The following is a 22593-nucleotide window of genomic DNA, read 5'->3' as shown; positions in this document are numbered from 1 at the left end:
GAGAGAAGCCTGTGTCTCTTCTGCAATCAGAATTGCAGATAGAAAAACTTGGGAGCGAGGATAGGAAACCAAGACCCTCCACTCTGGGCCTCATTAATGATACTAATCCTTCTGCACAATAGCATCCACCAGGAGAAGCCCTAAAATACCAACTGTCAGGACTCAGAGCAAATTAAATACGTTCGGTACACTCCTACACAGCCCTCTGAACTACAGCCTACGCAGTTGTGCTTTATCAGGGTCTAGGGTTTCCAATATTAATCACAGTTATGCTTAAAGTGACGCTTCTGTCATTAGAAAAATATGAAGATCTCACAAACAGAAAATTACATGAGGGCAGATGAGTTACACAAACTAAAGATTCTCTTTAGACAAATTTCTCTCTAATGACTAGCCGCTGAAAAAGTGAAATAGTAATTTACTTGAATAATTAATTAATATATTTCAATATTATGCTTTTATTGCTCATTAAGCAAGCATAAAGATTAATCTTTAATTATAATTTCAGGAGAAACAGGTTCAACCTTTTTTTTTTTGTTTCATAATGTATTTGGAGAATGGTTTGAGGGACTGTTGGAGCCAGCCAGAAGGGGATATATTTGCTGCTTCTTCTAAGATATCTGACTAACTCCTGGCCTGTGCCACTGCTGGGAGAGCTTCCTGGTGCTGGTGCAGAGCCGCAGCACTGCAGGGCAGTGTGGCTCTGATAGATCTCAACCCAAGTAAATTAACCTGGATAATGGAAGTGGGGAATGGATTTTAGCGAGCCTTTAAAATGCAACTTGTGTTTTGTGCTTTTTTACTTCTGTTTATTTAGTTCTTACTATAAAAACCCATTTCCTATCTGATGAAAGGTGGTCTCTGTCATACCACAACAAACAGCACAGCTGTAGCGAAAGCAATTGGTACTCCGCAATGCAAAGCAGGAGAAGAGCCCAAGATGGGGACTAGACCCAGCTTTCCTGCACCCAATCTCATTCCCCAGTAAGCAAAAAGAAGTAGGTGTTTCCCAGTGTTGAAGATATCAAAGATTTTCTTCCCTGCTTGTTCCAGGTGGCCCATCTCATTTAGTGTTTTCAATTGATTTACTTTTCAGAGGAACAACATGGCTTCAAACAGCCACAGATTTAAAACCTAAGCGTAAAGAGCAATGGCAATCAATCTAATCAATTTTTTTCCTTTAGTCAACTGAATTAAGTAACAGCCAGATGGCAATTAAAATTAAAGAAAAAAGAAAAAAAAAAGGAAAGAAAACCAAAAGTAATTTATTTAACATCCTATGTCTTGATAATATTTGCAGAGGTGCTATTGGGAGCTGGGAGGGAGCTTCTCAGAGAGCACTGTTTGACTCACTGGATATTAAGTAATTTTACCACTAAGGTAATAACCTGACACAATCAATCTGAATGAGGAAATCAGACAGTTTAGATGCATTGATTTAGCAGCCTTGCACGCGGCTCTGAGCAGACCAGCGCTCCTTCACAGATAGCTCGCTGCTGAGTGTTCCGTGAGTCAAGAGGCAAGTCCACATCTGAAGCTGCTATGAAAGACTGGATTGGGAATCCTACTCCCAAATCCCACCTATCCCTTTACCTGTCACTTCTCTCCCTACAACTATTCCTTCTGTAAGGTGTGAGAGGTGTGAAATGCTATTTATTGCTATCACCTCTACAACTAGCAGCAACTTGCATCATGCTGAGCACAGCTGCATGTGACAATGGCAGAAAGTCGCCAAGGTGGTCTCCTTCCAGGGCCACAGAAAACATCTTATTCCCATTGCCCCATCTCTGTGCTTCGGAAACTTTATGCTTTGAGTATTAGGACAGATGCTGGAGAATTGGCGGGGTGAAACAGGAACGTGTCACAAAATTAATATGGAAACACTATAAATGTGGCAAGATTTCAAAGACAGCTACAGACCAGTTGCTGGTCACGATTCAACTTACCACTGAGAGGGTGAGGAACAGTGAATTGCTTTCTTCGGCTCGAAGTGGATGTTGGGGCAGACTTGCGAAGAGGCGTTCCTTGGTTGGTTGCAGGAGCTTCGCCCTGCTGGGCTTTCCTCAGCTGGACCATTTCTTCAAGCCTCTTCAGCCTTTCTCGTGAACGACAGATGAACTGAGGCTTGTGGATTTCTAGTGCTTCCTACAGAGAATCAATTAGGTTGGAAAAGACCTTTAAGATTACCACGTCTATGAAACAGGGAAACTGCTTCATTTAAAAGAATCAAAAGGAAGGAAAAAAGTGATATGCATCTAACTGGATTCAGTCAGAGATTATCAATGAAAGTGATCGCTCATCTGTACAAAAGTTAGCAAACTGCCTTTCCATCTGTCTTTACTTCCTTTCACAGTCAGAAAGCTGCCTTGGTGTGACATTACCACATCAGACAAAGGAGAACCTTTGAAAAACCCCCAATTTCCAGAACACATATTTGAATTACATATTTTAGACTTATATATTTTTATATGTAATATGTCATATTGCTCTATGTTTATATGTTTTGAGTTACATATTTTATAAGTTATCCAAATCCAAGTTCTTGATGTTTTGCCTATTTCCTTGTCTCACCCTATCGCCAAAGCAGCTTGTCAATGACAGTTCACAAGCTTTCCAGTTTATTTAGATTGTCATGCAGATCTATTCACAGATGAGCCAGAAGGAAAATGCTTTCCAGTCAAAGGCTGCTTCAACATTTAGGAATGTCTTAGGACAGAAGAGACGAGTGGAGATTGGTCTTTAACATGTGCCAGAGGAGGAGACAGGAAAGCACGTCTGGGGCTTGGTATCAGCCCAGGGTCCTATCCACACCTATGGTGGCTGCTCGTAGAAATTGGCAGTTTTGAGGTACAATTTCAAAAGTGTCTTTGGAAAATTTGTAAATCTCTGAATTTTTAACATGCTCCTCTGCAGCAATGGCAGCTGGGGCTTGGAACGGGAAGCTTTTACAACCAGACAACCAAGGAAATCTTGGCATTCTCAACATAAGAAGGACATGGAGCAGATGGAACAAGCCCAGAAGAGGCCACAAGGATGATCAGGGGCTGGAGCACCTCCTGTATGAAGAGAGGCTGAGAAAGTTGGGGCTGTTCAGCCTGGAGAAGAGAAGGCTGCGTAGAGACCCCATAGTAGCTTGCCAGTATCTGAAGGGTGCTACAAGGATGCTGGAGAGGATCTCTTCGTTAGGGACTGTAGTGATAGGACAACGAGTGATGGGTTCAAACTGAAACAGGGGAGATTTAAGTTAGATATAAGGAGGAAGTTCTTCCCTGTGAGTGCGGTGAGGCACTGGAATGGGTAGCCCAAGAAAATTGTGAATGCTCCATCCCTGGAGATGTTCAAGGCCAGGTTGGACAGAGCCTTGGGTGCCATGATTTAGTGTAAGGTGTCCCTGCCCATGGCAGGGGGGTTGGAACTGGATGATCTTAAGGTCCTTTCCAACCCTAACTGTTCTATGATTCTATGATTCTTCTCTCAGCCATGTCCCAGGAAATAAACAACATCCATAAAATAAAAATAACAAACAAGAAAAAGGAGAAATAATAATTACAAAACCAATCCCCATATTAAGAACAATGAATGGATGCTTACCCGCAGTGTCCGCGGGGCTGGTGGATGTTCCTCAGGCTGGGAGCCGGTTTCTGGCCGGGTGAGCGCATCACTTTGCTTATGAGTAGCATCTGGTGAGTGAGCCGTGGATAGCACTACTCTGCTGGCTCCCTCCTGCTCGTCCTCCTCCTCACGCTCCTTCAGTTTGTCACTTGAACCACGGAATTCATAATCGCCTTGGAGAGATTTAAAAGTTCATTAAGAGTGCATGGTTAATTTTTTATTGGTTTCTCCACCTCATTAGACATAGAGGGCAATATCTGAAATAAGAATACAGAGGTATTATTAATAAGCCTCATTAAGCAGAATAGATCTAATCTAATCATAGGTGCTGCTCACTGCCCTGTGACACCCAGTGTATCTTTCACATTAAGCCAGACATTGCATCGAAGCACAATTAAACCATTCGAGTGTTTAGCTCCATTTGCTGGTATTTGCTTCCCAAAAGCAAGATGCTTCTGTGACACAGTTGCATCATGGAAAGCAAAGGACATCATGTTGCGACTTATAGTTTGAGTTCATTTTGATTTATTACACGTACTGTAGGAAATAACATATTGTTATTGACCTTAAGCACATATCATTTCTTTTTGACTATAATGAGACTTTCATAAACAGTACTCTCATTTTGATCTTTGTTGATAATACGGTTTGCTTCCTATCATTTCTATATATACATTAGCCAGTGGAAAGATGCCATGAAACAAATAATAAACAAAAGGTTAATGTGCATTATAGCATATTATTATAAAAGCTGTCAATTCACATTGAGAAAAAAGAGAGACTATTTTCTACAGCTGTAATTATACTTTAATGCTCTGTGACCGATACCCTCACAAATTAGGACCAAAAGAGGCAAAAATCAGAGCTGACAAGCCACTCATATACAGGACAGAATAATCCAGACTAACAAAGGAACTTCAGAAGAGCTCCATCTGAACTCTTTTGAAAAGTCATACTGGAGCACTTCTTCCTTGCCAAATAATTTGATTTCTAGAACTAAATATCTGGGAATAAAGCCCATTACTGTTTTATTTCAATTTTTGGTTACAATAAACTTAAAATATTTTCCTCTTTATGACATATTGTACATATTATATTGTACTTAAAAAACATATTAAAATGATCTGTGTTGGGTATTTTTGCCTTATAAAAGCCTGAACTGTATTTCCTCCCTAATACTGTTCTTGTTAACATTTTGGGGGAAAGAAAAAACCATTGAAGCCTGTGAACATGAAATTAAACTCCTTGATAAGCCAGGTTTACAGAGGTGCTGATTAACTTTATCTTTGATAGATCTCAGTGGATGCTTGGCTGTTGTAAAACTAAGTCATTTCCAGTTAGGGAAATGGCATGATTTATCTCCAAGCACTGAAATCAGAACATAGGCTTCTCTCATTTAAATAAGTCATATTCAGTAGCTTTATAGTCAATAACGAAGAAGTTTTGCCTATCTGCCTAGAAAAATCCTGTAAGAAAAAAAACTCTAAGAAGAAAAGCATTTTTAAGGTAATCTTGGGGTAAATTTCTTACAAACCTATTAATACTAAAGCCAAACTAATCTAACAGGATATCTCAGCTGTCTCCTGCAAAAATACCTTATGCATAAATACAGCTGCTCATGTCATCCCCATTTTAGCTCTATGAATAAATGTTGGAAGTAAAACATCCCAACTGGTGCTGAACTACAAGAAATTACATTTTACATGCTGAAGCCTTGTTGATGATCATAGCTCAGGCTGTTGTGTCAAAAATGAGAAAGACTGCAGAAGTGAAAGGTATCTGAACAAGGCTGTGAAAATCAGCTCATTCCTGGTGTTTTTGGTTGAGCTGGGACTGCCTGACTCTGCAATTCTAATGGTTTTTCAAGATTGTCTTGAATCCACTTACAAAGTAAGCCTATCGTTCTCATTTTAATCTTGTTTTCTATTAACCATAGCAATGTATACAGTCAGATTAGCTGATTGATCTCTCACCAGATGACTCATGCTCAGCACTTAAAGCTGGACTAAAATGGACTGAATTTCCATTATTTCACTTTTTTTTTCTTTGAGTCTGATCTCATCTTATTATTGAAACCATATTCCTGACAACCACAGTAGGATTTGTACCTTACTTTTTAGGAGCTGGTTTTCCCTAGGAACATTTTCTTCCAGGGGGGTTCTTGATGAAGCTGTTATATTGCACAAGCTTCTGGAGACAGAGATTTTCGGTTTCAGGATGCCCTGTGCTTGGATCTCTTTGGATCTGGAGGTGCCTTTGGAGGAATATCTCTTTCCCAGTGAGCCATCACTAGCAACAGCAACTGCCTTTCTGGATGCTGTATCTGGAAGAGAGCCAGAGTGTGTTGCGCTGCTCCCGCCTGTGGTGCATTGGTTCTTCTTGCTTCCCAACAACATTCGTGTTCCTGTGAAAAAGAGGGAAAACCACCCAAATTCTATAACATGAGAACATTTTTCTTTCAGCACTCTAGTCCTCGTAATTCTATTTCCTGCAAAACTGCTTTCAGTGGTATAATCTGAAAGGTGTGATAGAAATATTACCATGCCTGCCATGCAGCTGTACTGCAACAAAAGAAATAAGAGGATAAACTGCCATTTTAAATACTATAAACACACTGTGATGGGCAGCATGGAAGGAGTCAAGATACCTCTGACAAAAAGGCATCCTATGTGTCTTGTCTTGTCTCTTATTCACTTGAAAGAAACATTTTAGATTGGTTAAATCTGGTCAAAACGATAGTTACAGATTCAGTGGTGGCTGTGATGAAAACAGGTTCAGGTAGTTTCAGGATCAGGGTTTTAACCTCTTTGTAATTGAGTGGCTTCCTCAGAAACATCTCTTGCCTTGAGCATTTCTAGTGCCCTGTTCTACCTCTGTGCAAAGCCGTAGTAGGAACCAGCAGAAAAGGGTCTGATTTGTACAAAACATGCTTTTTCCTAAAATATTTTTGGTGAGAAGGATGTTGCACAGCACCTACAACTGCAGGACCCTGCCATGTCAAAAGCAACAGAGCTAGCTGGGGAAGCTCTGTGCTGTACACACCTTGAAAGATGGCTCAGCCTGACCACCGCTACCGCCAGGATAACCCTGGAATACTGAAAACGCAGTCAAATAAATACAAAGAAGTGTCCAGTTTTCAAGGAAGGGGCATTTTAAGCAGAGTTTTGAAGGGAGAAGTAACCATTAACTCAAACTAGACAGGGACTGCCGTGTTCTATATTGTGGATATAAGACCTTTAATGAATGACTGGTGTTTCATGACAAATGTTTCTGTTAAAGTGGCAATATAACCCTTTTCTTTGCTGACTCATTTTCAGCAGCTGCACCTCTCCGAACACTTCTTTCCCATTTCCTAGTTGAGGGCATTAGGCATTGAGGCAAAGGAAGGTTAGAAGTGTTTTCCTCTGTTTCTCAATCCATGAGAAAGAGTGAGATGGCACATCATTAAATCATAGAACAGTTTGGGTTGGAAGGGACCTTCAAAGTCATGATAGACACTTACTTATCTCCTAGTCACTAAGTAAAATTAGATCCTGCAGTGCTGGGCAGGAAGCTTTTGATTCACTTTCTCAATCCTTAATCCACTCACAGTAGATGAGAAATATTCCTTGACACAAAATGATGATCTCCTACACACCTTAGTGACCTAAATGGTTCATGTTTCTGTATTTCTGAGGCAATTAAGGTGCAACATCTAGTATTTTTCCCTTACCGTGCAGATCAGAAAGCTTTTAACATCTTAAGTTCCTTTCTGTAACTTCCCATACAGGGAGAAGGAGCCAACTTCTCAGGGAATCCTCTTATGATGGATGAAGATCAGCATAGACATAAACAGACCCCCAACACTTTTCTAATTAAATTCATTGAGATAAACCCTATCCTAAGCAATTTCACAGCCATACAGAAAATCTGGTCAAAGCAAAGAAGTGCACACAGAGCTCCCAAATTCTAGGCTAGCATCCAATCACACCCTCTGCTCTCTGGTATAATTGATTTTTCTCCTTGCTTTTCACACATTGCAAATATTTGCCTTATCTTTTGTCAAAACTTAGCTCTCTCCCCAGATGAAAACAGTTTTGATGCAAATACTCTCAACAAACTGGATAGACTTGGTTCTGCTCATACACTCAGTTGGAGCTCATGCATTTACAGTGATTTCCTCCTCCAATCCCTGACCAAACCCATACCTGCAGTTATACACTGGTTTCTACAAATATTTTATGACATATAGAGGGGAAAAAGCCCACTGGGACAGATTAATGGGGTCATGGGCATCAAAGAGTCCTAGTGGGAGGAGGTAGAAACAAGCAGCACGGTAGGAGAAGATGAAAAAAACAGCAGGTAGCATTAAGTAACTGCAGAGCAGCAGAGGAGGAAGTCTTTTCATAAAGTCAGCCAAGATACTAGAAGGATAGAGGAGGCAAAAAAAAGAGGAGAGCTAAACCACAGAAAGAAATGGAATGGAAAACAGATTATCCCTTTAAATCATCTTTTAAATTAAAATAGTTTACTGGCCAGCAGAAATCAGAGAGGGGAAGAAAAGAAGGTGGAAAGGAGAAAACAGTTTCTGCTCTTCCAAGGCGACATCACAGTAGGAGATAATTTGACTTCATATCAAGAAACAGTCTGTGCAACAAATGTGTGTGTTGCGAAGCCAAATGACTTCTTCACCAAGATTGTGGAATTGTTCAATCACTGTGGTGTCCCCAGGAGAGGCTATTTGCTGCTGGGCATTAGTATCCAAAACTGCAGAATCAGTCGTGAGGGTGGTGAAAATGGGCTGCAAGATAGCAGAATAAAACAGTGGAGACCAGAGTGAGTGAAAGACTTGTCTATAAGTCACATCTCTTGATACCTTAGAACATGATTCTGCACAAAAGAAATCCATTTACTCCTAACTACCAAACTAGCGATTTGTGGATATTGGCTTCCAAGTGTAAGTACAGGAGCCTTCAGGAACTGAGAATTAAGCCCAAGGAATTTTCTTACATTTCGGGCAAATGGAGACAGCCTTCCTTTCTCTACTGCACCCCATTTGTATTGCATCTCTTCCCTGGTGAAAGAAATGCCACCAGTGGCATTCTGCCCATTAGGTATGGGGAATCCCTATAAAGAAGTGAATTAGAAGAGAAAGTAAAGAAAGGCATGAACAAGATGTCTAAAATTAGGGAAATGTAATGGCTACTGCTTAACATTTTAGGCCAACAAAAGGTTGCCTGAGAAGGAATGTTAAAAAGCAAGATTCCTTATGCAATTCAGGTATAAGAACTCCACATCCTTTCTGCATGAAACGTGTCTGCTTTGGATCTTGTACTAATATTAAAATTAAACCTTAATCCTTATTAGATTCACAGTACGGTGGGGCTTTTTTTTTTGGTAGTTAATTAAGGCAGTAAGAAAAGGTGCACCTTGTTCTTGTCTAACATCGGAGGCAATCAGAATAATAACAGAGCCAATTTGCTGAATTCTTTGCTCTAACTCCCTCTAGAATTAACCTTTCCATTCAAAAGGTACACCCAGGCACAGCCAGTTCCCAGGAAAACACAGCAAAGCAAAGCATACATGGGCACCAAAGATCAACTCCCTCATCCTCAAAGCAGCTGTCAATCACCTTAACTAAGGAATGCAGATGAAAATGATGTATAGGGAAAAAAAGGCAAAGGTACTTAAAGGTAGGATCACAGAGTTTCACTCTGTACATTTGAGATCATTTTTAATATACTGTGTGGGGAATTAGGACTGTTACTCTCATTAATCCTACCTGGAATCGTATATCTAAATCCCCACGCACCAAACTTGAAATATATATGCCCTTCTGAGATTAGTTAGAATTGCAACTGGATGACTAGCAATGTATGTTTTTACTATTATCCCAGCTGAAGAAAGACTTTAAAACTAATGAACAAAGACATGCAAGTATAATGCTTTGGGAGATACAGGAGAACCAAACTCAAAGAAACAGAAAGCAGAATGATTCCATTAATAAAATTCAGTGAATGCAGATCCTAGTTGTAAAAGTTCAGCTGCTTATAGGAGAAAAAGTCAAGGAGCAAAACCTTAATTATGTTTGGAGAAAAGTCATTTTTGCCCCATGCAAGAAAAAGGATGACAAGTCTGAGTTTTCAATAATGACTTACTGAAAACCATATGATATTGGAGGAGTTAAAACTATTCTGTAAAACCAAGGGTAGGTTTTCAAAAGCTCTTTTTTTAAACGAATCCTTGATCTCTGAGTAAAATAACTATATTGTTTTACTGTAAAGTATCTTTTTACATGTTCATCCCTCTCCCTTCAGGGGGTTTTGCTAACAGGAAGTGACCCTGCATTACAGCAGGTTAAACTTGCCTTTCCTTGAAAGACGCACAATTCAGGCTAACATACCGTTTTGCATTGTTACTGCTTTTTCCTTCTCTTTTCACTTTACAACAGGATAATGCAGCTTTTCAGACTTTCACATAACCTTCTTCCCAGTGTTTCAGTGTGGACTTTTGATGCTTCATAACAAAGCGCTGCTTTGAAATTGGCCCAAGCTCATTTTAACATGAGCAGCAACACAAATCCTCCCCGACCACCAAGCAAGCTTGACAAGAGGGGGCCAAGGAAGGAGACACACAGTGTTGATTCACTGTGTGTCATTAATGGGATCAGACATCACCACTGTAGGTAGGTTTTACATTATAGACCACCTGCAGGGTATTTTTTTTAATTTCATTTAATAAAAGCCCTATGTCTGGGCTGCTGAGCTCTTCCAGACCTCCGTGCTGAGAGCTGATGCTGCTTATGCCCCAAGCAGAGAGGAGCAGCAATTAACGTCCTTTAAATGTAAGCAACTTCTACCTTAGAATCAGAGGATCCCAGACTGGTCTGAGTGGGAAGAGACCTTAAAGCTCATCCAGTTCTAACCCCTGCCACGGGCAGGGACCCCTTCCACTGGAGCAGCTTGCTCCAAGCCCCTGTGTCCAACCTGGCCTTGAACACTGCCAGGGATGGGGCAGCCACAGCTTCTCTGGGCACCCTGGGCCAGCGCCTCAGCACCCTCACAGGGAAGAGCTTCTGCCTGAGAGCTCATCTCAGTCTCCCCTCTTTCAGTTTTAACCCATCACCCCTTGGTCCTATTGCTCCACTCCCTGATGAAGAGTCCCTCCCCAGCATCCTTGTAGCCCCCTTCAGACACTGGAAGCTGCTCTGAGGTCTCCACATAGCTTCTCTTCTCCAGGCTGAACAGCCCCAACTTTCTTAGCCTATACAAGCTGTACCTTCTGTATCTTCTTCAAGATTTAGGCTCAGGGATATGTAGGCTGTACAGAGCCCACACAAGCCTCAAGCAGCGATCTGTAACCCAAAACCAAGACTCCTAATGACAAAGACTGATGACTCAATCCCTATAATGAACCAAGTATTACCACAGCTAAGCCACATGATCTTAGATATAAGTAAACATATCGCATCACCTCAACAGCCTGGTAACACAGAATAATGGGAGCATAGAGGACAATGACAATATTATTAGTTATTTCAGTGTTTGTCAAGGGATGGAAGATAGGATGGATAATTTATTGTTCAGATCATTCCGAGGAGAAGGCATCACTTTTAATCAGTGCACAAGCTGCAGCTAGCAAGGAGTGCTACAAAACTCAGATGTTTTTACCAACCTTTCTGCTGACCAGCAACAAGACCTATGTCCCTAACTGCCTTCTGATGCTTGTCAAATGGCTCTTTGCAAGAGGCAGTGTCAGCTGCTCTTCAGCATTAGCATCCATGGAAGCCATTCCAATTGCAAAAATTCCTGACAGTAACGCAGCTCTGCCCATGCTCCCTATTCAAAATGTAATGCTTAAAGAAGTCTTGAATTTACCTTTCAATAAAAACCTGGGGCTGGGTCCTGTGTCACAAGACTGGGACATGACCTTCAGCTCCATTCCCAGTTTGTCCATTTGCTCCATTCTATTTCTCAAGGCACAAAGCCAAGGCAATTCTGCAAGCTTGAACTGAGACCATCAGCCAGGCTCTTTCTCCTGATGAACATGTCATGGTACCTATACTAACGCTTCTTCAAACAGCTCTGCCTGATGGCGGTAAGGCTTCATTCTCTCAGCTATATCAATAACAACTCAAGCTAAAAGTTTAGATTAAAAAGTTATCTCTAACAAAAAAGGTTGTGCTATTTCTGGCTCGTTCTTTTTGGTTTTTTAAATGCCATTGACAGCTGTGGACACAGTTCTCAGAAGGAAGATGCTTTCTCTTTGCACAAGCTAATATTTGACTGTAGAAAGTTGTAATCATTGAAAAGAGAAAGTTTATCAAGTGTACCTAAGAGCTATTAATCTTCAACATATAATCAGCCCGAAGTAGGAAAAGCCTTTTGATATCAAGAAACAGCTTGTTTACAGAAGGCTTTTAGCAAAATTAGTGTAGTCCAACACTTGGCTTCAGAGCAAACGATCCCATAAGGCAGCTAATCAACAGCACCTCACACTAAGTTTCTCTGTGGTGGCTGCCAATTCATTGTCTCAAAACACTTTGCAAATAATTGACCAATCTTCTCTCTTGGTGGTAAATAATTTCTAGGAGCTATTGGGTAGCAACGTGCTGCTCGGGACGGGATGTGATGCACTGGCTCTGACTGAGCGCGGAGAGCTTTGGTGGAGCAAGGGTGTAATCTGCAATAACTGCACCAGCAAAAAGGAAACGATCCTGCCTGGCACCTGCAGGAGATCATCTTACACTCTGAATCATGAGAGTGTGTTATTGCCACAGAATATTTCAGTGGTCAGGAAGTAATCCACCCACATGACATGATTCGACTACTTTGCACCAGTCAGTTCCCCATCTCCAGCTGGTTGACAAGAGCATTTGGGGATGTTTTGCTAACATTTTCCCCCTTCTCTTCCTATGTGCTGGGACAGGATGAAAGGAAAAAATGAAAGGAAAAAAATCTTTCATAATTTGGAGGCTGGTCAAGCACCTAGTAATTGTGAATGCCCTATCCCTGGCAGTGTTCAAGGCCAGGTTGGACACAGGGGCTTGGAGCAAGCTGCTCTAGTGGAAGGTGTCCCTGCCCATGGCAGGGGATGGAAACTGGATGAGCTTTAAGGTCCCTTCCAACCCAAACCATTCCATGATTCTATAATTATTTTCTCATTGGAGATAATCAATCTTAGGTTTTAGACTCATGCCTCAAGTCATCGTTGGTTTTGTTGTCATGCCTTTTTGGCCATGTGACACCAAAGCTGTGTCTTTAACAAACCCAACACTTCCAGATAACTGGTCCTTAGACTGAGGGGATCTCTGTTTGTATTGTTATGAACCATGGAAGTGATTATTGAAAATACTTTGCAATTTGCAGCTTCACTTTCGAGACATTCTTTGTAACATTCACTTACTAAAAATCTCAGACACCCATGGCTGCATTTCAAGGATGTCATGCTAGAAGCTACCAGGCACTATTGCAGTGACTCAAAGAGCAATCTGATGCAGTGTGGCTTTAAAAAAAATAAAAAGTTCGGGATGATTCAGAACATTTAAATAGTGATTTGCAGGGTAAGAAAGGTATCAACCACTTGGTATTCTCATCATGTCCAAGACACCTACTTGTTCAGTTCTCTCTGATAATTTACCGCAGCAAGACTGAGCCAAGTACTCAGACTGTAGAACTGTTGCTCCTACTTTAAACCAAGTGTGAATAAGGGGAAAATGAGGCTCTTTCCTCCAGTGGCATAATGCAGTCACTGAAGCCACACAGCCCATCTCTTTCTCTTAATCGTTAATGATTCTCGTATTCAGTTGTCCACTGCTTGCCCTGAGTGCTAACGAGTGACTTGCCCCCTCCAGAGTCTTTCACTTCAAATTGTCTCACATTTTTACCAGGTCTGACAGCTCAGGATAGAAGTGTTCACCCTGAACAAGATGAAAAACAGTAGAAAAATAAACCCCTTAAATTTCACATAGCAAAACAGGGAGAGCTGAACTCTGATTTTGATCTTCAACAGACAATATGATCCTCTTTGGGAAAATAATTCAAATTTATGAGTTTCACTCATAAAAATGTTGTCCATAACATCATGAACAGGGAAAACCTCCTTCTGTCTCCTAGGGAAACAATTTCTAACAAGTTCATTGCTATGTCCCCTGGTATAAAACTGAGCCTTTAATCTGTAAAAGGCAGATTCCTGAAGGTGAGGAGATCCTTCAACTTCAAACTATATGCCCTTAAACAAGCAAAAACAAACAAACAAAAACCTCCATGAAAGAACAAAACAAAACCAAGAGCAAAATAACCATCCCTCCCAACCATCCATGGCTGCTTGTTGCCCAAAACAGCAGAGAAATTGTTAAAGAACAGCTAACTCCATAACATCACAGTGCCATTGTATCACCAGTGTTGTCATTGAAAATCAGCTTAGAGGCTTACACAGCCTTCAGCGTCATTTATCCCTCTTGCTTATATCTGTTGCCTATGACCACCAATAGTATCTATGCATCCATATCAAGGGACAGAAAGCCACATCAATCCTCTGGGTCCCACAGTTTTCTAAACAAAAGAGGTAAGAAAAAATACCTCTCCACACTGATCCATTGTTTCTTCTCTTGCACCCAATGAGCATCATCACCCCTGCCTTCATCACACCAGATTATGGGGGAACTGGCATCAGGCGCTTGAAACAAAGAGCAAAGCTCAAGAGCTTGGTACTCCATAAACATGAAAGGGCCTTCCAGAGAAGAGGAGGCATCCCCTTTCTTCTAATAATTAATTGAAAAAGCTCCTAGGTAAGAAAAGGCAACTCCTATTACCCATCACACAGGCTTGGGTCTGTTTAAAAGCTGGACAGCCTTTCAGGGTCACTTGTAACAGAGGGCTGCCAATTCCTCCCTGAGTTTTCAACATCCATAAAGAATGAGTCCTCAGTTTTTCAGCATCTGATATGGTACATAAAGGTCACCCTGCAGTGTAACACAGACCCAACGACACAAAATGTCTAGACTAAGGAAAACTGACAGCCTCCTCCATTTTAAATTTAAACCAGATGAAGTGAAACATCAAAGGAGCTCCTTTTAATGGGCTTTTTGGCATGTGGTCCTTTGTTCTTAACAAGTCAGCACCAGCTGCTATGGCCATAATGCCAAGTCAGTAACGTCCCTGGCCAGATTCTTAGCTGATGTAAATCAGTGTCACTCCTCTGAAGGAAGATATTCCTATTGGTTGACACCAGCTGAAGATTTGGCTTCTTGTGTTTGGCAGGTGCAAGCTGAAGTAAAATCTTCTGTGCCATATTTCACATTTCTCCTGTCTTCACCATCACTACTGTGTGATGCTGTGCACATTCTCAGGCTGCAGAGTCAATTAGCGTCAGCTGTAGCTACTCAAGTTTCTATACAATAAGTTCCATATTGTAAGGAACAGCTTTCATCTAATTATATCTTGTTCATGTATATGTGTGTGTGTATATATATATATTTCCCCCCCCAACACGCACACTAATCTTGTACTCTGGGTTATTGCATGGCGACTTTCCCATGAGCAGAATAGGAGGTGAGAACACCAGATAGGCCACATGTATTCATCACAACATTTCAAATACTGCTTAATAATTGAAAGCAAACACTATTAATAGTGTAATAGTAATCTTCAGTCTCAAGATTGCCTACATTAGCCTGTCCTGATAACCATGAGTATATTAGTTTAAAGGTAACCTACAAATATTTTCTTGCTATACAAATGGCTCGCATACCAGGAGCTTTTCAATGTGTATTTAAAACAAAATCATTTTTTTTTCCATTGCAGGTAGCAGCATATTGAAATCCCACAGCACCAGCTGTTCTGATTTTACTGCAGTACAAGTTTTTGTATATATATATACACACACTACATAAAAAATTAAAATAGCTCTTGAAACAAATGAAAGTCTAGCTTTACCCCTTAGAAATCATGCTGGTGGCTTCAACACTTGATAATAAAACTCTTGTTAAGAAGGAAAGAGAGCCTGTAATCATTTGGGGCCATTCAGAACCCTACAAGGCCAGACCCCATCTCAGTTTTCTCCGTTCACTGTCTTGGGCTGTTTTAATTAAGTAAATTACGTTTTCAAATCACCGACTGCTCTCTCTGGGAAAAAAGTATAAGCAAAGACAATACCAGCTCTCTGATCTGTCTTGTTCACGGGTTTAAATGTGGTCTTCCCCTTCTTGAAAGTTCATTCCTGAATTCTGCAAGAGAATAGATGTCAGCAGTGCAGCTCCTTCCCCAGACACCTGGGGCTGGGGCTGGTTCCTAGTGCCTACAGTCGTAATCATCACCATTGTGTCACATTCATCTTCCACTGCTAACTCACGCATACCTCACAATCCTGACTTCCATACTGGTGAGTTGTTTACATAGGAGTGTGATTAGCAAAATACCTTTTGTCATCTCCCTCTGCCCGCCTTGTGCATCCTCCACGTCCTCTGTATCTCAACATAGGGCTGCAGGAGCCAGCACAGCACCTACCATCCAAACTGGAGTTACATTTCTTTCCACCTCAGCTGTTCATCCTTAATAACTCAGCACAGCAGTTTTGGGCATGACAACAAAAAAAAGAGCAACCCAAAAGTGTAGATGTTATAAAAGATGAAGCATTAGCAGAAGTTATTTCAGTTTACAAGATAGCTGAGGTTTCTGAAGGCACTCAGGCATCAAGACTTTTACGATTATCTAAGCTTAAACGGATACATTTAGGTGTTGGCATTTATAATTTTTCACAGCAAAGTGATGATATTGTTTAATCAAAAGGTCAAAATGAATTGAAAGTTGTTCCATTTTCTTCTCTTTGCCCCTTTTTAATAATTCAGCATAAAGCCCAGTAGGTAACAGATTGTAAAAGATGGATAGGAAACTAGATATTAATGTGGAATATATTCATTAAAAGGCAGGTGAGAAATTAAGATAAAATATGTTACTGTCTTCAGCAGAAAGAAGACTAACCTTTTCATTTTTAACTTACCTTGTATTTATGAGACATCAGCTACAGACAGTAAAGGAAATTGCAGCATTCACTTAAAAGCAGCGTTAGCAAGTTCTGACAGCTTGTTAAAAGCCATGACCGAAGGTAGTGTGATGCACATCAGTCACCCATGAAAAGGACCTCATGGAGCTTGTCCCAGGCTTACCCTTGGTCATATCTCTGAGGTGGGTTGTTTGGCTCTCTGTGGGCAATTTCACATTAATGGCACACATTCCTTAAGCTGTCCAAGGGATTTAAATGCTAGTCACTCACTGCAACAAAATGCCAGTAGGTCCTACAACTATGTCCTCCTGCAGTTCAAGTCTGACTTCACACGCAAAGTAAACTTTCCAGCACTTACAGTCCTAATTCTTGCCAGATAATGGAAGTAAAGCACCCAAACCATTGCAGCCTGTAGAAGATACAGTCCATAATGGTGAAATCACAAAATCATATTCCATCCTTTGGATGCCGTAGCATGAAACAAGGCTTTGAAAGCCAAGTCTGAGAGATTTGGATAACTATAACAACCATCCATGAACGTAGCCCAGGATTTACATGCCATTAATATTCCTAAAATATCCTTTCATATGTGGTACACTGTGGAAATACATACCTCTGGAAATTATGTGGACCAACCTCTTAGTGACAGCAGGACCTTCGATCAGGTTATCCAGGTCCATGCAAAGCCTAGTCTCAAGATTTGGCCATGGAACAGTGCAAGTAACACTCTAAGTAGAGACATGATTACTTTAGTGAAATCACATGAAAAAATAGAAAAAAGACACTTCAAAGAGGCCATGACTCAATTGGCCCTATGAAACCACAAACCTGGCCCCAGTATCTGTAAAGCAGACAGGTATTTGGGTGCTCATTCCACTTCAGATCCTAATAAGGCAGCCTATACATCCTGGAAACTACATTTACAGACTTCACACAGAAAAGTCTAGCCTTGAAAGTAACTTTTTACTTTTCTACCATGGTGATGTTATTACCACTTGTATTTCTGCTGGCAGGAGGCTATTGCCTACAGCTGCAAACTAATAGAAACTCAAACTTTCTGGGTCATCAGAAATGGGACAGACAAAACGCTCTCTGTGGTTCCTTCAGCTGTAAGATAGCTATCATAAACTATTAACACCATGTCAGAAGTTGTTCACTGCCTCTTCCTCACTAGTCCTTCTTTTTAAACATTTAATTTCACAAACATTTAATTGCATGAAGATAGAGCAAACCAAAGCTCGAGGTGAATGGATTTGAACCGGTAAACAATGGAGGAAAAAATACCTGTAACAATTGAGAATCTCTAATGGTATAAAGGACTTTGCTGATGGGGTAGTTATTTCGCTGTGTTGGTAAAACTGCATCTTGCAACACAGGCATTATAATTTTGAGCTGTATACACAGAAGTGCCACATCCAAAAGGGAGGCCACAGTGTCCCATTATAGCTATCTTTAGATATTTAAAACTAGTCCAAGAAAAAAACACACAGGCTGTAGGACAGTGCCAGATTCGCACCAGAGTGGAATATTGGACCTAAGAGATCACTTCTCTCCCTCACCTCCCCCATTTTTGGAGCTAAATAGAACTCCATTTATCATTTTCTCCCACGTTAAATTAATACCAACTGCCTTTCATTTTAAAGAGCAGTATGGATGTCTCCTATATTTATATTTAACTAGTTTTCTTATGATTTGTCACATTTCATGAGTGACAGCAATGCAAAAGCCCATTACTTTGGGGTTCCTGCTGAGACAGGCTGTTGTTTTGAAGCATTATTCTGGCTGTTCATACAAATGTCACACAGGAAAGTTGTAGTAAGCTGATAAATACCTTCTTATATATTACAAAGGGTCTGATGGAGAGAAATATAGGCCTTTACATTCTACATTATTGCTTACACAAAAGGTGGAAGCAGTTAAAAAGGTAACGCTTCCCATGTTTACTTACACCTGTATTCTTGTGTACACAAAAGGTGGAAGTGATTTTTTCAGACCCCAGTATTTCTCAGCTGGTTATCTCACTTATTTCCTCTTTCAGTAAAACTGTGCCACTGTGAGCACTGTCTTATTTCACTTTCTAATTACTTCTGGTAAAAGTGATTCTTTCACGGCCACCGCAAAGGAAGGTTCAATATTATTCTAATCCTTGTTTCTGTGGTTTATCGCAGAAAGAACTTAGAGAGTGTTGAACAAAGCCTTGAATACGCAGTACTCCCTAGGGAAACTTCAGCAGGACATTGTTACTTGAAATCATGATGAAGTCCAAAGCTGAAACGCTTAATTTTGTGTGTGTCAGTCAGTGGAAGGTCCTCACCAACCCGTGCCCCTTCATATTTCTCCCCTCAGCTCTTTAGCACTGGTTAACGTCTTCTCTCTCCTGCTCCTCACTGCACCATCTCCCCTTCAGCAGCAGAAAACCTGGATCACACTTATTTTATCTCAGGCTTTCTTCACCCTGCAGATCCATGCAGTTTTGATTTAAGTGCCTGACCCTGGAATTACTGACACTGCTGGTTTCTCAGTGGAAAATCCTGTCTCTGCAGATAATTTCTTAAAGAAAGCCTCAGAACAAAGCAGCGCCTTCTCACTGTCTGCACCTTGGTAGCTGCAAGAGCAGTCCCATTGATCTCTAGCACAGAGCGCAGCATTAACAGTAAAGTGCAAAGGGATGGTGCAGCCCAGGTTTTGTACCTTGTCCAGCCCATAAGACAGCATGTAGTTTCTCACCTTTCTCTTTTTCCATTTACACACTGGGAAGGTGAAGGTATAAATGAATCTGAGAAAATAGCTTATGTTCATGTGCTGACCCTTACATCAAAAAGGCCATATGAGAACAAGGCAATTGCAATTAAGCTTAGCTCTAGATCATGGGATACATGGGAGTTAAGTTTTAACCTTAGTGCTCTTGCTAAGAGACCAGACTCACTCATTGACATTCTTCCCATCCACACTCCCTTCCCGGAGAGTCAATAAACTCAGCTGTGGTTACCCAAGTGCCCTTTGAAAGAGCTGCTACAGCCCAGTGCAGCAGAAGCCGTACCACTCTGGGCATGAAGCAATCCCCATGGTATCTTTCCCTTCCCTGAGAAGCAGTGTTGCAAAGAGAATTTTATGTTTGCAAAATGCTTGGAGATGCCTGAAACGAAGGTGTTAAAGATTTGCAAGCCATTTACCTGGAGCCATTCATTATAAAAGCCTGGGCTTATTACAACAGCCTTCTAAATAAAAGCAGAAACCAAGATCGTTTTTAATTGCAAGGAGCACAAAATGAAGCTCAGTGCAGCCATCTCTTTCTTAATCTCACACATTGAAATTCAGCTTTTATACGAAGAAAGACCTAATTATTTTCAGGGACTAAGCACTTGTGTGCTGCAAAGAGAAAAAATATAGCTATAAATGGTTAAAAATAGAGGTTTAATGCAGGAAACACAGGCAGAGCTTTCTGTATCATCTGATGAGCAGCCTGCATCACATCACTAGCATGGCAAATATATTCGTGGTTGTCCTGGAACTGAAAACCTCTGGCTTGTGCTCTGACTCACTGTGCCTTTGCAGCAGTAGAGGATTACTGTTATCTGCTCACATACAACCACCGTGGTGGGTCTGTTCCAGCCTGAACTTCTGCTCCACCAGACTGAGGTTTATGGAATTACTTACCTGCTTCACCACTTGAATTAGGAAGCTGGAGAGAAAATGTAGTGTGATAGCTGTCAGACTGCTTACCATCATCTTCCTTTGCTGTTACTACGTTATTAGGTCCTCTGGGTGTATCCACAAATGCTGGAAGTTCAGAGACAAAGGCACTTTGTACAGGGTATTTACTACCCAAATAGCCTCCATTTGTTTTCTCTTTATTAATTACATTGTATTCTGTTAAGTCTGCACTCAAGTTTGATCTGAGTGGAGTTTTGTTTTCTCCTAGGAGCTTCGTTTGAAATATCTCCTCAATTGGCTTTCCATTAGCTATGCCATCTACTCCATCTGCTGTTAATCTAGACACACTGCAATTTATATTGAGGGATAACGCTGATCTATGAATTTTTTGGCATTTAATTTGAGGTTGGTCAATGCACACATTGAGCGACTTGTCTAAATAATAGATGGTATTTGGACACCACTGAGAAACCTGAAGGTGGACACATGAGATGAATGAAGGTGGTACTTTCTGTCTCCCATCACTGCTTTGAAGACCCACACAGTTCTTGTTCCCAGAGCCAAAAAGCTGCTTTGGTGGCTCTTTACTGACTTGTGAGCACGACTCAGAAGTCTTTAATGGAGAGGAATGTTGCTTTGTGTGTCCATGTGGAGGCCAGCAATGGAGGGACTCTGCAGGGACTTTGCTTGAGGTGGGGGAAAGGGCATTGGGCTCTTGTACTGCCCCAGATCCATGTGCTGGGTCACTGAAGCCTGCAGCAACACGCCTGGCTGTAATAGTTATGGAGGCAAACCCTTTCTGCTGGTTTGGACACTGCTGTTTCTCTGTGAGGGGAGATTCCAACAGAGACGTGGTGTTACCCAAAGATGCCTGAATTTCTATTCTGCTGGGAAGCACCATAAATGCTCTGTTAATGTTGACTGCACCATGTTTAGCGAAAGCCTGCGTCGTGTGATAAGCACTGGGCTGGGGGCCCGTGGACAGCATAGGCAAAATGGTCCAGTTTTCTTTTGATTTATTCTCATCAATCATCTGTGAAATGACTATTGGTGAGATTGTTGCATTTTGCGATGACAGAGATTCCTGCAAATGAAAAGATTCAAATTATCAACATAATTTATCATAATGTATGTAACAGTTTCTCATCTACCATCTATCACACCAGACAGTTGCGGTCGAGATTTCTTGTTGACTTTCTATTCATACTAACTTTTTGTCATTTAAAACCACACACTCTTGAAATCAGCTCTGAATTGTCTGGAAGAATTCAATGAAAACCTTATTAGTCTGGTATAAAAGAAATTAACATGCGAAATGTGTATTCTATACTATTGTTTTCAATATTTAACCCATCATCGCAGTTAGGATTTGTGACTGCTCTATTTGTTTAAAAGTGGACATGTCAAAGGCAATTGCTAACTTCAGGGTCTCAACTGCTCTTTCATGATCATCTGCTGGCATTTAAAATGCATTTAAATATATCATGGCTTATTAGCCTGAAGGTCCATGTGTGCCATCAGATGGTGCAGAGGACATATAGGCACTAGGGACACCACCGCTCTACAACCTCACCAGTTACAAGCATGGAAAAACTTCTTCATAAACACTACCTATAAGTGAAATAGTTACCTCCAAGGGCTCCAGATACTATTTTAGTTCATTAGTTCCCTCTTGCTTATGATTACCTGGTGGCACCTATCAATGATGTAAATCCACACGTGTCCAAGATTGATTGACACTGGCCTGGATTCATTTTTCCAACCATGACAGTATGCATTTATCTTGATAGAATGCATGTTATTTCACTCAACGTGACAAAGGAGATGCTCTTATATTAAAGCTATCAGACAAAGAGGAAACCTGAGTTTAAAATCTCTTGCTATTATTATCTACACTGGTCACAAAAGTCACATGCAATAAAGCATCTACCCTAATCTCACTGCTGCTGTAAATTGGCTGATTTGATTGCTCCTGCCCTGTGCTCCTAGATCTCTTGATCCTAATAGAAAAAAAACCCCATTGAATTGGCATGCAAAATCTGAGGATTAGCTTCATAATGAAAGCTCATCCAAGTTCATTTGAGGTTTAGGTGCTTTTTGCTAGCTGTGCTGCTCCTATTTGTTATGAATTCATCTCGGTCATGCCTGGGTGTCTATCATCTGATAATCAACTCCAGCACTTTGCAAGTGTTTCACAAAACATAATGTTCTTCTTCTTCTTCAAAGACTCTGTGAGTGACAGGATTGTGACCTCCTAGGTGCCAGAGGTGGAACACTGCACCAAAGCCCATGGGGAAAACCATTCCTGTGCTCCTGTACTGCATGCATGGAAACAGCACAGAAAAT

At 41.0% G+C, this 22593-nt stretch overlaps 1 protein-coding gene across 1 annotated transcript in view; it reads right to left on the bottom strand.

Moving 5' to 3' along the window:
- Positions 1-22593, bottom strand: part of LOC308222935 ((E2-independent) E3 ubiquitin-conjugating enzyme FATS) — a gene marked incomplete at both ends in the record, with an annotated part of 70449 nt that overhangs the window by 12297 nt on the left and 35559 nt on the right. The window contains 4 exons of the mRNA XM_080621478.1: positions 1947-2145; positions 3592-3785; positions 5726-6016; positions 20251-21331. Of these exons, the coding sequence (XP_080477604.1) occupies positions 1947-2145; positions 3592-3785; positions 5726-6016; positions 20251-21331 (1765 nt within the window). The remainder of the gene's footprint in view (positions 1-1946; positions 2146-3591; positions 3786-5725; positions 6017-20250; positions 21332-22593) is intronic.

This window comes from Psittacula echo (assembly GCF_963264785.1).
Source record: "Psittacula echo genome assembly, chromosome: 6".
Taxonomy (NCBI): Eukaryota; Metazoa; Chordata; class Aves; order Psittaciformes; family Psittacidae; genus Psittacula; species Psittacula echo.
The sequence above is the reverse complement of the archived record's forward strand: the minus strand, read 5'-3'. Positions and strand labels throughout refer to the sequence as shown.